The sequence below is a fragment of the Lissotriton vulgaris genome, chromosome 2_1 (genome assembly GCF_964263255.1).
Source record: "Lissotriton vulgaris chromosome 2_1, aLisVul1.2, whole genome shotgun sequence".
Taxonomy (NCBI): Eukaryota; Metazoa; Chordata; class Amphibia; order Caudata; family Salamandridae; genus Lissotriton; species Lissotriton vulgaris.
The window spans coordinates 576,295,431-576,312,680 of record NC_141687.1 but is presented as its reverse complement, the minus strand read 5'-3'; the positions used below and the strand labels follow the sequence as shown (position 1 = coordinate 576,312,680).

The following is a 17,250-nucleotide window of genomic DNA, read 5'->3' as shown; positions in this document are numbered from 1 at the left end:
GATTCTAGCCTCCCGATAGTATACTCGGTAGCAGGTGTTTTATTCTCTATGTGGTGCACTCGCAGAGCATTTTTTAAATCAACTTAATAAATAAGGTCTAAAGTTTCGCACAAATGAAATGAGGAATTTTAAAGTGTCCACTGTTCAACTGAGATCACTTGTCTTGATGCAGTACATTTACATTTCGAATTTACTGTTACATTGGTTTGCTGCTCCCGAGAACCCGCTTTCAGTGGCTAAGACATTGCTCTGACTTCTTATATTCGGACCGGTCTCCTGCTTATATAGCTCGCAAATGTATTTTGAATTGCCAGTACTGTTATAATCTTTGATTAAATCATCGACTTATATGATCTGATTTTCCCACTTGTTGAGCCGCTTGCATAGACAGCACCACATTTCATATTTGCACCGGGCCATACCTGTGTATTTTTTATTCAACTGTTTTTATTGTATGCATCCAATCTTGCTCTATCTCTTTTTATCCATTTCGATTTTAAAGTAAATGAATTGTATGCCATTTTAGATTTTAAGGTCAAATTGACCGAAATAAAGTTATTACTGACTGACTGAGAATAACGTTTTAATTGCCTAAAAATGGGTAGGGTGTCTTGTGATAATTCCTATTCAAACTGTTTATGAAGCACCAAACAACATCCGTTGCTGATACAAATGATTTTCACACATGCCTTGACTCTGCGCAATGTGTTTTAGGTTATTTTGTATTTATCTGTAATACCTAAGATGTAATATGATAATGGAGAATAAATGTGCATTTAAATGTAAATGTAAATGAAAAGGATAGGTTATGTAGTACAAAGGTTATTTGCTGGTGTTGGTGCCCTATTGAGCGTGAGCTCTGTAATTTCGATGGGATATCGAACTGAGAAGCACAATGTTACTTCAAGAAGAAAGATTGTGGGCGCACAAATATTGACCTAATAACGGAGAAATAGTAAGGAATCTAGTCACCTGCTTGAAGAAAAAAAATCTAAACATTTTGGTCTGAAAAAAAATAAAAAGAAGGAGAAAAATTCTGACGAGTTTGAGTATATGGCCTGTCCGTGGGTGCTATCAATGGTTTGTTCAAGCTTGGCAATGTCTGTTTTAAGAAGATTTTGTTGAATGAAAGGTTTTAAAAACAAAGGCAAAAAAGAGGCAATGACACAAAGTAGATAAACCTGTTTTTATCACATAACTATGGATCAACATCAGTTTTAATATTACTCTTCTCTGCAGGATGTTTTTGAAAGAAAGGTTTGATATTGGAATGCGGCCTGTGATTAACACATTTGAGGAAGATGAAGACGTGAAAGCAGAGAGGGATCGGGTAGAGTCTGGGCGAGGGGATACAGATCTGCTTCAAATCCATCACCTCAGCAAGATCTACCACCAGGTCAACAAGAATGTGCTTGCGGTGAACAATATGAGCTTTGGGATCCGAGCAGGAGAGGTGAGGACGCGTTATTCCCTTGTGCATGCCATGGGGCGTGTTGACTCCTTGAATAAGTTGTGGGATCATGGGCCAATCATGTTTGTACACAGCTAGGGCATGACGGCATAGACCTTTTCATGAGCAAAACCACATCAAAGACCAGTCATGAAATGGTTAACATTGATATCCATGTTTCTAGAAATAAAATGAAGGTGGTGGCTTTACGATGGCATCAGCTTGTCAATAGGCCTGCTACTGTATTACAGTTTGTGAGTGCACATGAAGCACAATGAAATCTTCATACAGTTGTTTTGAAATCCATAAAAAAAATATATATATATTTATATATATTTATTTATACAATGTGAGCAATGGAGTCTCTAGTTGGCAGTGTTCACGCTGTTCAAGCAGGGACCCTGTCTCTAGTCAGGGCAATGAAGTCACATAGCTAAGATAACCCCTGCTCACCCCCATGGTAGCAACACCCTGATTAAAGAAGAAAGACCAAAACGACAAAAATCCAACATACACAAGTCAAAATACCACTTTTAACACATTAAGCAAGTTTAGTTGATTTACTAGGAACTACTAGTCCCACAATTCAATGCTCGTTACGAATCATTGCCGATTTTCAACAAAATTCAATTGTTTACACATTTCAAAACAGAGGGCACAACTGCTAATCCATTGTTTATGGCTAATAATCGGGTAATTCATTTGTTATTCACATTTAAGCCCCAGTGGGCTTACGTATTGTCTGATGATTCGTAACGAACATTGAATTGTGGGACTTGTAGTTCCTAGTAAATCAACTATCACGGAACGAATTGGGATAGAAAAGGTTTAATTTATTGTTAATGTCGGAATGCTGACCTATTAATTAATGAGTACAAAACATGGTACAGAAAAGGAATTGTATCTATTGTTTTGAAAAATTATGAAATTGTGAGAGTCTAGTTTCACTTGTTATTTTTGGCCACATGACAATGTCTTCCTTTTTGTATATAACTTTATTGTTTAACACCACTCTTCACTCGTGAACAAGCGGCTGCGGCTGCGAAACGCGTTGGGTGTGATCGCCAAATAAACTTCACCTTGAATGCAGTTTGGGCCTCAACTTGTTGTCTTTTGAAACGAATTAGACGACGTTCTTGTTGGATATATATATATATATATATATATATATATATATATATATATATATATATATACACATACATACATACAGGGGCTTACCCAATGAATGTCTCAGAAAGTTCATAGTGCAAATTAATCATTGCTCTCTGCGCCCCAACTCCACATTCCTCTCAATTGAACTTCTCATATTATTCTAGAAAGGAGAACTGGGACGAGGTGTACCCTTGTGCAGGTGTTTATGATTTGTCATGTTTTCCATACAGTGTTTTGGCCTGCTGGGTGTGAATGGAGCTGGCAAGACGACCACCTTTAAGATGCTTACGGGGGACATTGCGCCTTCCAGTGGACGAATACAAATCCAGGATCGATTAGGGTACGAATAATTATTCACTGAACATTCCAAGATTGTCTGGGTTGTGAAAGTAGGGATTTTTCATCATATATGACCATTGTGTAGTGTGCTATTTCACACATCTATGGCTTCCATTATGACTTGAGGGATAAATTCAGAACCTGTGCCAATAGGATTGGCACAAGGATTGGAATGATGAATTCTGTGATAATTGTAAAGCCTTCGTTGTTTTCCCCTGACAAATTCCAACAGGTCAAACCCGCCAAAAATTATCTGGGGGAAAAGGCCTAGAAAATTATGCAATTATGTGGAATTCAGAGTGTTAAAACAGAGTCTTCATGTTATGTCTCATTTTCTTGTTAGAATAGGGGGTATTTACCATCCGTGGTAAATACCTCACCATAAGGTAATGTTAATTAACAGGTGTGGTCAATGGGAAACAGCCTTTACAACACAACCAGAATCACGCATTACCTTTACAATGCATCCATTACAACTCATACATCTTTACCACACATGCCTTTTCAATTAAAATGTAAGTATATCGTAGGTAAGTGTATGAATATATGTATATACATATATAAATATTTTTTTTTTACTGAAAAAAATTGAAGGTTACAGGGGTGTTATAGTTAGACTCACATTTCACTTGTATAAAAAGTGATGTAATATGTGGGATCATAAGCAATACATTGAAGGAGCTTAAGTTATAGTTAGTTCAGGTAACTATAACTACTGATTTTCACTGGTTTTGTCCAAATCTGAGCCTAACTATAATGTCCCTGTAACCTTTGTTTTTTCTGTGCATTTCTATGTTTTTTTAAGTCTGTTTCAGAACTATAACATCCCTTTAACCTTTGGGGTTTTCAGTGAATTTCTATGGTTTTTAAATTCTATTTCCTAACTATAATGTCCCTGTAACAATAGGGTTTTTTCTTTGAGTTTTCTAAATATTTTCCCTTAAATGTAACCTGTAATGTTCCACAGTGGATGTGTGAGCACCTGTGTGAGTTTGTTAGTGGGTGTATGAGTGTGTGTGGCTATCTGAGGGAGTGTGATTGTGTCAGTGGCTCTCTGAGGTGGTCTATGAGTACGTTAGTGGGTCTGCGAGTGACTGTGTAAATGCATCTGTGGATTTCTGATTCGTGTCAGAGCCTCTGAGTGTCTGTCAGTGGAAGTACAAGTGGTGCTTTGGATCATTGAGTGGGTATGTTTTAGACTTTATGGGTGTACAAGTGGGTGTCTCAGTGATGTTACTGTTTTTAAGCATTTCCATACTTAGTATAGAACAACACCGTAGTCTGCTCTTACAAGGAGATGTCAGTTTAGTATACATTCGTCTCACTGAGTGTAGTTCAGATTTTACTCAAATGTATTTATCATGTCTTCCATTCTGTTAAGGATTTCAGTTTTTTTTAAACTATGGATTTCTAGAGAGAAACTGTTTGGTTTCTATTTGCGCAACTTTGAAGATAGATTTTTTAAATTTTGATGAAGTGGCGCTTTACCTAGGATTGGCACTATCTTTATATTTGTAAATGTTTCATGTTGAGGTTTAATGTTTCTAAAATGGGCATGAAGATTTGACTACAATCTCATTTTTTTAAGAAGAGTCCACTGACTTCTGGAAATTGCGCACTCATCTGAGTTACATTCTACTGGCAATTACTTAATATTTTGTTATTCTGAAATCTGTACTACATATTATAAACTACACTTGCATAATAGACCACTCATTTATGTATTTCTCTGTGTCACTTTGTTTCGGTGGATTATTAACTATGTTTTTTTCAAATTGCTTTAATTGTCACAAATCCATCCCTAATTATTGTGATATGCATGTTCTGGCTTAGCGGATACGTCGTGAACACCATGTTTTTGAAAAAGTGTAAAACTCATATATACACATATTGTAAGTAATATTTGACAATAGTTGTTTACTAACTTAGGGCCTCATTATGATGCCAGGTGGTCAGGAGACAGTCCAACGAGCATGCGGCCGTCCAACCGCCGAATTTTGGAAGGACCCCCTGGCTGGTGGGTCGGAATTCAGTGGTTCCAAGGTGGGGCATGCTGTGACCACTGGAAATTGCTTCAGCAGATACCGTCGTCGTGTAGCGCATTCAGCACGTCAGTGCCCCACTTGCAATGGACTATGTTGTAAATGGCACACGATGCACACACAACAGTGAGAATGTAGGGGGGCACTATGTGTCCTCCGGCACATTTTAGTCTAGGCTCTGATGCCCAGTTTAGTGCGCCCTCCATCCCTTTCTGACAACCTTTACATGGTGGGATCTCCGCCATGTAAAGGTTGTCGGAAAGGGATATCGCAATCCCAACAGCAGTGCCTGCCTCGGCACCACTACCATTCCGGGACACTTTTCCGACCGCCCCACCATCAGGATCTATGATCCTGGCGGAGGTGGGGGTGTGGTGTCCAACAGCTGTGGACCCAACTTCCAGTATCATAATATGGAGGTCGAACCGAAGGGCTGTTGGCGGTCAGCCCGCCAATGATGGGCTGTTGGCGGACTGACCGACGTCATCTTAATGAGGCCCATTTTGATTAAACTTCTGTTTCTGTCATAACTTTTTATGATGACCACTTTTTAGTTGTATTTCCTATTTTCGCGATGACTGTAGTTGCGATGATGATGTAAGTGCACCTTGTGTGATAAAACCCTGTTGGAATGTGGATTATTGATAGGGGCAAATGTAGGTCTGCCACTGGCAATAAGGCCACTAACACATGATAGGACTCAGCATAGGTCTTAGAAAATTATTCCTTTGCTCAACCCTTGGTAACATGTCTGCGAACAGACAGGCTTAACTTCAAGGACAGGTATGTAAAGCATTTAAAAACACAATTTCAGTAAATAATTAAGACACAACACAAAATAAAAATCCAACACCAATTTTACAAAAATAGGTAATATTTTTATCTTTTAAATGACACCAAAACGAAAATAATCCACTGTAGGGAACCAGAGATATGAATTTTTAAAGACGAGTCACTTTCTAGTGCTTAGAAACCAACAGTGCTCCTTTAAGTCATTTCGCTTTCTCTGTCAGGGACACACCTTTATAAATTGTTCTGAGGAATTTTCTCACCACTGTAGTAGGCCACCTTCTTCAGCAAGCAGAGTCCAGTTAGAACACCTTCCTGGCGTTCTGCTTGCAGGTCCCAAAGTATCCAACACACAACCCACGGTTCTGGGATCTCCAAGAGGATCCTTGAAAGTGTGAAACTTCAATTCCGCAATCCACTTGAACAAAACCCTTACAAATCCACTGGTACTCCAGGCTTTGAATTCTTTGTGGGGCTGTCCAGGTGAGCTCTGTTAACCTGTAGTTGCAGAGAGTTCCACTCTTGAGTCTTTTGGCAGCAAGGTAATCCACAGGGCTGTAGTTTCAGATGGTGCAGTCTTCATAGGTCAGGCCTTAGAGTTCCTTGCACAGCAAATCTTCAGCAGGGCACTTCTTGCTTCATTCAGTTTCAAGCAGCAGATCTGGAGGGCTCTGCCCCTCTCAGATACTTATTAAAAATTCACTGGGTCAAGCACAAGGTCACTGCTGACCAATGAGAGCAGGGCAACTCCTTATAGTTATTACCACATACTGTAGAGTGTGGCATTAGTTTGTCCCAGAGTGCATCATTCTTCCAAATCCATAATGGCTGATTTTCCAGCAAGGAGGTAAGAGCTGGCTAAACACATCCCCTGGGATGGCATATTTCAATGGACTCTCCCCCTACCATCTGCACATACCTTCCTTAAGCCTATCCCTGACTCTGGGTTGAGAGTGTCAGAGTGGAGCTGAAACAAAGGCCTCCCCTCTGCCTTTGAAGAGCATAGTTTACGACGCCACCGCCTGGCCTGGCATTCCTATAGACCAGCACACTGCCCTCCCAGCAGCTTGGCAAATCCACTTAATTCTGACCAATCAGGACGGACCACTGAAAGGCTGAATTTGGACTTACAAACAAGAAAGTCTGATAACTTCTTGTATGTACACTTTAGCAGAAATTCAACAATATACTATTGTTGGATTTACTACTGCCATCCTGGGAAGTCTTTGAATGGTCCGGCTAGTTCCTCTCCTATCAATATTTATTAATCAATAACTTCCTACCATATTAACCTATGGGCCATGAGGTTTGCAATGGGGAAATGAGTTGGGCCACTTTCCTAGCACCAGGACTTATAAAACCATAGTTAATAAGTATTTCCCTAATTTCTACAGGACCCCCACCCCCTGTGCAACTAGGGGAGACTTCAGGGGTTCCTAATCTGCAGAAATATTGAAGATCATCCTTACCCAATTCTTCTAGCATCAAAGTCGAATTTGAGCAGCTCTTTAATACAATGTGGGGAGTGAAATGTAAAATTTCACTTTACCCCAGGCATATAAAAACTCATTTTATAAGGGGGCTCCTTATAGATAACTGACCCCCCACCCCTGGGATACCCAGGGGTGATACCTGGGGGTCCCTAATATGCAAACACATGGCAGGTTTTTCTTTTTTAGGGGCCCCTACCCCCCCCCCCCCCCCAAGTCGAGTTTGGGCACAATTTAAGGTTTAAAATCTGTCCTGGTCACCAGGGATGCTTTTAAACTGACCTCAGGCTTCAGCACTGCACACATGCTAGTGCAGAAAATCTGCTGGCCTCTAAACTGCCCTGCCCCAGGATACTAGAGACTTCAAGGTAGTGTCAATCCCCTGCCCTATTACATACTTGGGGCTTATAGGGTAGGTCATGCCAATTACAGGGGTACCCCACCATACCATAGTGTACTCTAGTGTATGTTGGGTGTCTTAACTGTATTCTAATGTGTTCCTTTTAGCTTGGCACTGGCACTGGGCCTTGTTAAACAGAGCCCAGGCCCAGTAAGAGTCAGTTACCACTAGTTCCAGTCAGCAAAAAGTTGGGGGGTGCCCAGGGCACAGGATGACTTTGCAACAAACCCAATCAAGGAACATAACAAAAACTATTCATGTGGTACAACAAGTATGTTGTACTACTTAAAAACTTATCACAAAAAGGGCCAGAAGGCGAGAGTTGGAGAGGGGCCATCAACCTTCAGGGCTGCACCCTCTGCTCCTGGAGAGATAGTTCCAGTGGAAGTGGAGAGGAGTTGTCCACAAATACCTCCTGAGTTAAGGCGCATTGGAACGTATTACGTTTACTGCAACACCACCTTGACAGCTAGTGAGCAGCTTGTCAATGTGATTTTAGAGACAGCAAGGTAACATTCTTGTTATTTTATCATTTACTCCAGTTTTTCCACTGTTTCTGTGTTTGTTGTTAGATTATTTTCCCTAGTTGCCATTTTATTTGAGAAAAAATACAAAAAGTGCAAAATGTTAGAAAATAATACAAAAAAATATCTAACATATATGTTAATATCCAATTAATATCCAAACATATACAAAGACAGTTTGGTTTCTCTGAACATACTATGTTAAAGTTCGTAATCTCTTTTTGAAAGTTATCAACAGTAATACCTGTTTCTTTTCTGGTGCACCTGCAGATACTAAGGGGCCCATTTTGTTGTAGGGCAGATTGCCACTGCCCTACACCATTTCCCCCCGCCATATTAGTATGGCGGGGGGACCACAGTGGACGCAAAAGACCGCCTGCCGCTTTTCTGCCTGGTCGATAAGTCGACCGGGCAGAAAAGAGTTTCATATGGTGGCTGTGTCTACTAGATACCGCCATCCATATCAGGATGCCGCCACGGAGAAGCATGCGGATTTCAAGACCGACTGGGTAGGTGACGACCAAGGAGGGAATACACGGCCCATCTCCCCTATAGCTACACCAGGTAGCTCCATCGGGTAATGCGGTATCTTGAAAACCATGAACTTAATTGTTCGGGCACTGGAGGAATGACGGATGCCACGCAAAAAGGTATTGTGGCGGAATGGGATTTCTATGCAGCCGCGAAAGATCTCCTGCAACGTGCGACCTTTGACAACATTGCAGATTGCCTGCCAATTCAAATTGCCGCTCCAACATTCGAGGAATATTACTGTCTCTTCGAGGATATGAATTGGATCGCTTCATTTTTTTCACACAATGGAATGACCTCTTGGAATATTACGCATCTCAAGCCATCTGAAGAACTTCCAGACTGCAATCTCCAAGACTTGTAAGAAACTCACTTTATTCTTGGATTGATTTTTTTCATCTTTTTTGACTTTTCCTTAAATTTTTTTTAATACACTTCAATTGTACTACTTTCATATAATAACTTTCTAAGTATACTCACGCATTTGAACTCTGTTTCTATTATTGCCCCTTACGTTTCCACTCTAACCAGGGATCGGTGATGTATGGCCTATGCAAATACGCTATTTACTTGCTAAATTAGCCTAAAGCCCATATCCATTTTGAAACCATGTCTATTCTTTGTGCATACATCTCTCTGCCTGCCTGTTATCCACAAAGCCCTTTCACACACATTTACTCTTCCTCAGACTGTGCTCACAAGCTGCAGATGAAGATAAAAAAACACAATATTGTTTAGGAACTGGTTGGCACACTGTGGTAATCGTATCCTACCTTAATTTCAATATACAATCTAGTCATTCATGTTTAGTAGCGATTGTTCATGTCACATGGAACTGTAACATGTAATGTGGAATTCACTGATGCAGGAGCTTCGGTTTGAATACAGCAGAAGCGGTAGGAGTTTGCCTCAGCTCAATGCCTTAGCTCTCAGCACAAGAATGTTTTTTTGAAACAGCTGAAGACAATAATGTACGGTTTGACCAGAAGGGTACCGAATGTGCTTCTCAGAGGCACAATGTTTGTATGCCTTCTCAAAGTTCCAATGTGGGTAGAACTATTACCAGTTATGGCACGCACCACATTGAATGTACTGTACAACAGATTCCTGACTGTTCTACAGTTAATGATAATTTTGTGTTACAAAAAAGCAGTGCAAGGTGACCTAAAAGGTTTGATGATTACATTTTTTTTTCTTCTTTGTTTTCTTAAAGGATATATGTGGTAATCAAATCCTACCTTTATTTTCCCCATAGAATTAAGAGTCATTCAAGTTTAAAAGGTATTGTTTATGTCACATGGAACTGTAACATATAATGTGGAATTCACTGATACAGGAGCTTACATTGAATCCAGCAGAACAGGTTGGAGTTTGCCTCAGCTGGGTGCTTTAGCTCTTCCATCAGTGGGTCCATTTATGGCACTTAAATAAAGACACTTTTTATATAACTTTCAAACTCCAAAGCTTTATTACACACAGCCACTTTCTTAGACACACCTGATTTCACCATTTGTCTTCTGTGGCATTGCAACATTCTGCATTATATTCTTCACGATTATTTCTTTATTCCTGCTTGCTAAAACACTACATTCGAGTCTTCTGACCGGTAGAGGTGAGTAGTTTGCTTCCCACCCCCTGTATAGTATAAAAGCATACTAACACTACTTACACAGGTATGCTACAGCGGCCAGTATCCTACAGCACCCACAGCACATCACTTTACAGTACTCAGCTCACAGCTTAGGCTCACGGTTTCATCCCTGAGTCTCCAGACCGGTAACAGTGAGTAGTTTTGCTTCCCACTCCCGCTATACTCTAAACGCATACTAACACCACCTGCACAGCTATGCTACAGCACCCAGTATCCTACAGCGCCCAGAGCACAACAGTTTACAGCACTCATCTCACGCTTTAGGCACACGCTTTCATCCCTGAGTGTACCGGCCCCTCACCTCAGCACCATCTCACAGTGGGCAAAACAGCACTCTCCCACCGGTATGGGTAAATACTTCGCCTCTGTCAGTATATTACAGCGCCCAGAGCACATCAGTTTACAGCACTCAGCTCACAGTTTAGGCGCACGCTTTCATCCCGAGTGTACCAGCACCTTACTTCAGCACCATCTCACAGCGGGCAAAACAGCACTTTCACACCGGTAGGGGTAAATACTTTGCTTCCGCCAGTACGCTACAGCACCCCCTGCACATCATTTTACAGCACTCATCTCATGGTTTAGATGCAAGCTTTCATCCCCGACAGTACCGACACCTTATCTCAGCACCATCTACCTCTGGGTAAAACAGCACTTTCACACCAGTAGGGGTAAATACTTCATTGCACACTCCCTGTATAGCACACCCTAAACACCGCACACACATTACAGTGCTCCTACCCTCGTCTTTCTTACTTTTTTCACCCTTTTGTCTCCTTACTTGCTTCAACGGAAACACAAAATGGCGGCCAACACTTCCTAGTTGCAACCGAGCGCCCAGAGCACATGAGTTTACAGCACTCAACTCACGGTTTACGCCCACGCTTTCATCCCGGAGTGTACCAGCACCTCACCTCAGCACCATCTCACTGTGGGCAAAACAGCACTTTCACACCGGTAGGGGTAAATACTTCACTACACACTCCCTGTATAGCACACCATAAACACCCCACAGACATTACAGTGCTCCTACCCTCCGCTTTCCTACTTTTTTCACCCTTATTTCCCCTTACTCACTTCAACGGAAACACAAAATGTCGGCCAGCACTTCCTAGTTGCAACCGTTCGCAGCCAATTAGTAGCAAGCTCATGCTCGTAACGCCTCAGCCAATCAGATCACAGAATTGCCAAATATTGATATCTGTAAATTTTGACATTTCTCCAAAACTACTGAACGGATTTACACCAAATAAACAAAAGCTTGCATTCTAGACCAAGACCCTTCTCCCTGCCAAATTTGGAAAAATTCCGTTCACCCTTCGACCTGTAGCCTTGCCTAAATTTTCCTATGGAAATTAACATGGAGAAAACATGTTTTTAGACCCCCTTTTTATCTCAGCCCCCCTTGACGAATCACCCCCAAGCTTTCAACATAAGAGCTGATATGAGCAAAGAATTTGTTTGGAAAATTTCATCAAAATTCATCAAACAACGCCAAAATAAATAATAAGCAAAACAAAAAATGCTCTTCCTATGGAAACTTGGTCCTAACTATAACTCCCTATACAGATATGTGTGTATTTGAGAGATTATATATATATATATATATTATATATATATATATATATATATATATATATATATATATATATATATATATATATATATATATATATATATATATATATTACCGGTGGTCACCAGTAGGTATATATAGTTAGGATTTTTTTCCTATGGGATTTCTGAAAATTCTATGTCGAATAACTTTGGCGTTTGTGGACGGAATTGGCTGCAATGTTCAGGAAAATGGCACATTTTGTTTCTGAGCAGCCCCTGAAAATTTGGGGGGGTTTCGTCAAGGGGGGCCGAGAAAAAAGGGGGGTCCCAAAACGCGTTTTTCCCATTCATTTTTCCATAGGGAGGTTGGAATCACTTTTAGCTCGAACGGCTGAATGGATTTACACGAAACTTAGCAAAATTGTAGATATGGTTTGCCCGACGTGCCTTTGCGATGTCTCAATATATGTGCTCCAGTGGATTTTGAGAAATTAACGTTTTAAAAAACAGATATATCTGTGACAGCGTCCCGGTTAGCGCCCCGGTTCGCGTACCTGACGCGTAACGGAACTTCGCGAGGAGAAGCAGATTTACTCCCGGTTGACTGTGAACATTCTAAACAGTCCGGAGCGGCCGCCATCTTGTGTCTCGGTAGGATCGAGACACAAGATGTGGCAAAAACAAAGGGGGAAATGACCATAAGGGGCCAGAGTACATCCTCCCTGACCCCCTAGGATTGATGAGGGGGCTTTAAAAGGGCCCCGCGGGGCAAAAAAAAATTCTTTTTATTATCGTTTTTTTTTGCGGGGGGAGCGCTCGGTACGCGCACCGGGAAGCGGTCCGGGGAGCGTAATATAGGGAAAATAGAATGAAAGAATGTTCAAATAATGTATGTATATTGATTGTTCTTTTTGTTGTATTTTTTTTAAAAAATTTTTTATTTAAGTACCAACATGTAGGTACCAATGCAGAGTCTAAAAATAAAAATACACCGTTTCCTTTGTAGATATCTTGCATGTTGTTTCAGAAGTTATTGTGGTATATGGAATTCATAGCATAGTATGTGAGGAAAGCAGAAAGAATATGGAGGCAGGAGATGAAAAAGAGATGTTAAATACACATTGGAGATAAAATAGTGGGAGAAAGGAAGTAACTATGAGCAAACTTACTATGTTACACAAAAAAGTTGCACAGTATATTTAAAGTCTGACTTTACATTATAATCAATTTGGTACTAGTTTAAAAAATACATATAGAAATGAATAATGTCTCAAACAATTTTTGAATTATTAAATATAAATTTATTTCTCAGATTCGTTTTCAAAATTTAAAAGAACTTCTAATATTTGATTGTAAGAAATTTCCTCATTTTCAATCAGGAAATCTACTGATTCTACACATTGAAGAAGTTCATAGTCCCGTGATTCATCAAAGAATTCAGAGTCATTGGGTTCAATATCTGTATCTTTGTTGCTTTCCAGAACAATTTCGATGGTATTTTTGTGCTCTCCTTCCATTTTTGTGCTGTTATTTGAATTTAAAAAAAATATATCAGTAGAGATAGGGCACTGTTGGGTTTAAGTTCAGACAGGTAGTTTGGTTTTTTTAACAGTGATTTTATCTTTGGGCAGTGTATGGTATCAGACTGGAAGTAGAAATATAAAAAAGTGTATGTGATAAAGCCTAAGTAAATTCATAATTATACAAGACAAGCCTAACTCCATCCATAACTATAACAGAGAAGTCTATCTTATTCTATAACTATTACAGAGGGATAGTATATAACTATCAGAAAATGTTTTCCTAATTAACTTAAAGTGCACAACATACTTCAGTTTTTAAAATAACATCTTACCTTTCAAAAAGAAGTTTAAGTTCTCAGTTGAAATGCACTTGAAATGTACTTCAGAAAGTAGTAGTCAAAATGGCTGTGTTGCTCTCTCTTTCTTTATATATATTCAGGTACATAACCAATCAAATGTCTTGAAATAATAGTAGAAAATGAAAGTAACATTTTAATTGGTTGTCAATTCTAACACTTCATATGTGTTTCTGTCATGTAATTTACCTCAGGATATTTAGTCAGGCCTATAGCATAATTTTCTTAATGGAATTCCATCAAATTTGGGTAAATGGTAGGGACTGCTGTGTAGTAGGGCCTATTCTATATTTGATGAAAGTGTCTCCGGTGTTTTTTTTGTAAATTACTTTCCCACCTTTTTTTTGCGAGCGCTCACCGGTGCGCGCCCCGGTACGTGAACCGGCAGCGTTACCGGAGTCCTCCATTTTGTGTATCGGTAGAATTGAGACACAAGATGGAGGGCAAACAATGTTCGGAATGGGTAGAAGGGGGCACGGTAGACACTTCCTGACCCTTTAGGTTTTCTGAGGGGGGCTTAGGACGCTCATATAGGCCAAAAATAAAAATTAAAATTAAAAAAGTCGCAGGGGGAACGCCCGGTACGCGAACTGGGCAGCGCTCCGGGAAGCGCAACAAAGAGAAAAAAAGAAAGACGGGGTGTAAAAATGTTAGCAATTTTGATATAAATGCAAGGTAGTTCTGAAAAAAACTGTTTTTTTATTCTTTTTCTTCTTTTTTATTTTTTTTAATTAATTTTCAGAACAATTTTTTGTTTTTTTAGGATTTTTGAAAACTATTTTGTGGTTTTTTTTGTGTTTTTTTTAGGGGAAATAACAAAAAAGCAGGGTTAGAACATTTCTCAACAGGAGCAAATAAAAAATCAAAAGGAATCAATGTTTTGTCTTCTTGTTGCATTTATGATTTTCTCCAGCTCGGATAATCAAAGTAATACTCTTTTCTCCAAAACTGATAGTTCCTCCACAATATATACAAACTATTTTGTAGTTTTCAAAATTAGTTTGAAAATTGTAGACCATTTCTCGGCCTTCTGGTCCGGCGAATGAGCTTTGTCCACTGGAGGTGCTGGGGATGACATTTGGGGGGTTGGCAGCAAGATCCCTTACTTGTGCTTGGGAATGTCTCTGCAATGGTGTTTCTGTCAGGAACTGCTTTACTTGCTCTTCCTCCTCCTCCTCTTCATCCTCATTATCTTCCTCTACACCAAAGTCCAGTGTTGGAGGTGGTCCTTTTGGTGGTGGTGGTGGTGGTGGTGGTGGTTGCTGAGAAGCACTAGCTGCAGCTAAAATAGAAGCCATTGTAAAAAACAGGTCTTGCTCTCTGGAAGTAGAAAGTAAGAATGAGGTAAAAAGGTGGGGGCTTTCATCATTTTGAAAAAAAATGTTCAGAACCAATAAAAAGTGTTATTTTCAGGTCACATGACCTGTTACGCTTACGTTACGTGCCCCGGGCCGCGCCCCGGAGCGCTTCTGGGGCGCTGCCCGTCGCGCTCCGGAGCGCTTCCGGGTGCGCTAACGCAGCGCGTCATAAGACGCATCACGCGGCAACGCGATACGTCGTGCTTACGCGACGTGTCACGATGTTGTTTTCTAACTCGGCAGTTGCGCTAACGGTACGTTTACCGGTTCGCGGACCGGGTCGCAGCACCAAATTGAGCTAACGGGAAGCTACCCGGTGCGCGGACCGGTAGCGAAACAAAAAAAATATATATATACATAAAAAAATTATATTAAAAACATATTAAATATATTTTTCCTTTAAAAGAAGAATACATTTTACAGCTTTTGATATTTGCTATTAAAAAACCATTGAAATTCACTGAAAAAACCATAGGTTATAAACCATATATAGTTAGGAATTAGCATTTACAAAACCTTGAAAATTCACTGAAAAAACCATAGGTTATAGACCATATATAGTTAGGGATTAGCATTTACAAAACCTTTTTTTACTCACACAAAACCATTGAAATTCGCATATATAGTTAGTTGCACTAACTATATATCGCGCACCCGCAATCCACTGCTGATGATGTCACATATTACATCATTCATGACATGGTCAGTGACATCACTGATGACATCATTGTTGACAACTCAAATGACATCACTGACAACATTACTGATGACATCATTCATGTGATAATACGATTAACCTCTTCAGACTCTAATATAACGTTAGATACACTCAGTGTAAACAGACACTCACAGATTGTCACTCATCCATGGAGTTACTCATACACCTAGTCAGTCATGCAACGAATCAATCACACCTCCATTTCCTCAACTATACAGTTATACACACCTTACTTATTGGAACATATTCTAACACATATTTACTCTCTTATACAATCACTGATACACGTTTTTAATGATCCATGCAGCCACTCACACATTCACTGGCTCTTATACACAGTAATTTATATATGTCAACTCTCACATGTACTGCGTTTTACATATGTACTTACTTTGAAATATAGCACTGAGATATCCATTCACCCACCAATACACTCATGCACACAGTCAACCACCCACACAGCTGTTTCCACATGCAGTTTTGAACCCATACATCTAGTGAATCAACTGTTCACACATGTATGCACAGAGTCACACACCTCCCAGCCACCCCCACACACACACTCACTCTCCCATACAAATACTTGGGCAACCAATCAATAACCCATATAGTTACTCATATAGCTACTGATCAACACATGCAGCAGTTTACAGAACAACAGATATAATGATGCACAAATTAAGACAGTTTAGTCACTAACCCATGCACTCAGTGAGACACATTTAATCACTCTCTCATACAGTCAGTCATGCACCTACTAAATCCTTCATCCAGACACTTATACATCCACTCATTCTTCAATATGTAAGACATATTTTAACTTTACAGAAACATACAGCCACTGGATGTTGTCATCAGTGATGTCATCAGTGATGTCATCAGTGATGTCACTGACCATGTCATGAATGATGTAATATGTGACTTCATCAGCAGTGGATTGCGGGTGCGCGATATATAGTTAGTGCAACTAACTATATATGTGAATTTCAATGGTTTTGTGTGAGTAAAAAAAGGTTTTGTAAATGCTAATCCCTAACTATATATGTTCAATAACCTATGGTTTTTTCAGTGAATATATATATATATATATATATATATATATATATATATATATATATATATACTCACACATGTACATATGTAGTTGTGTGTGTGTGTGGAGATATATATATATATATAGATAGATAAAGATATAGATATATAGATATGATTTACCACACATGTCTTTACCATGCATGCCTGTACCATGGAAATGTAAGTATTTTACAGGTAAGTATAAACCCTTTATACACGAATATAAAAGGTTTATCCTTACCTCTAAAATACTTACATTATCGCGCCAAAGGCACATGTGTGTAGGGGGGCCA

At 39.7% G+C, this 17,250-nt stretch overlaps 1 protein-coding gene across 1 annotated transcript in view; it reads left to right on the top strand.

The window, feature by feature from the left end:
• Positions 1 to 17,250, top strand: part of LOC147730764 (uncharacterized) — a 625,137-nt gene that overhangs the window by 549,889 nt on the left and 57,998 nt on the right. The window contains exons 49-50 of the mRNA XM_086955578.1: positions 1,240 to 1,453; positions 2,836 to 2,945. Coding sequence (XP_086811704.1) covers positions 1,240 to 1,453; positions 2,836 to 2,945 — 324 coding nt within the window. The remainder of the gene's footprint in view (positions 1 to 1,239; positions 1,454 to 2,835; positions 2,946 to 17,250) is intronic.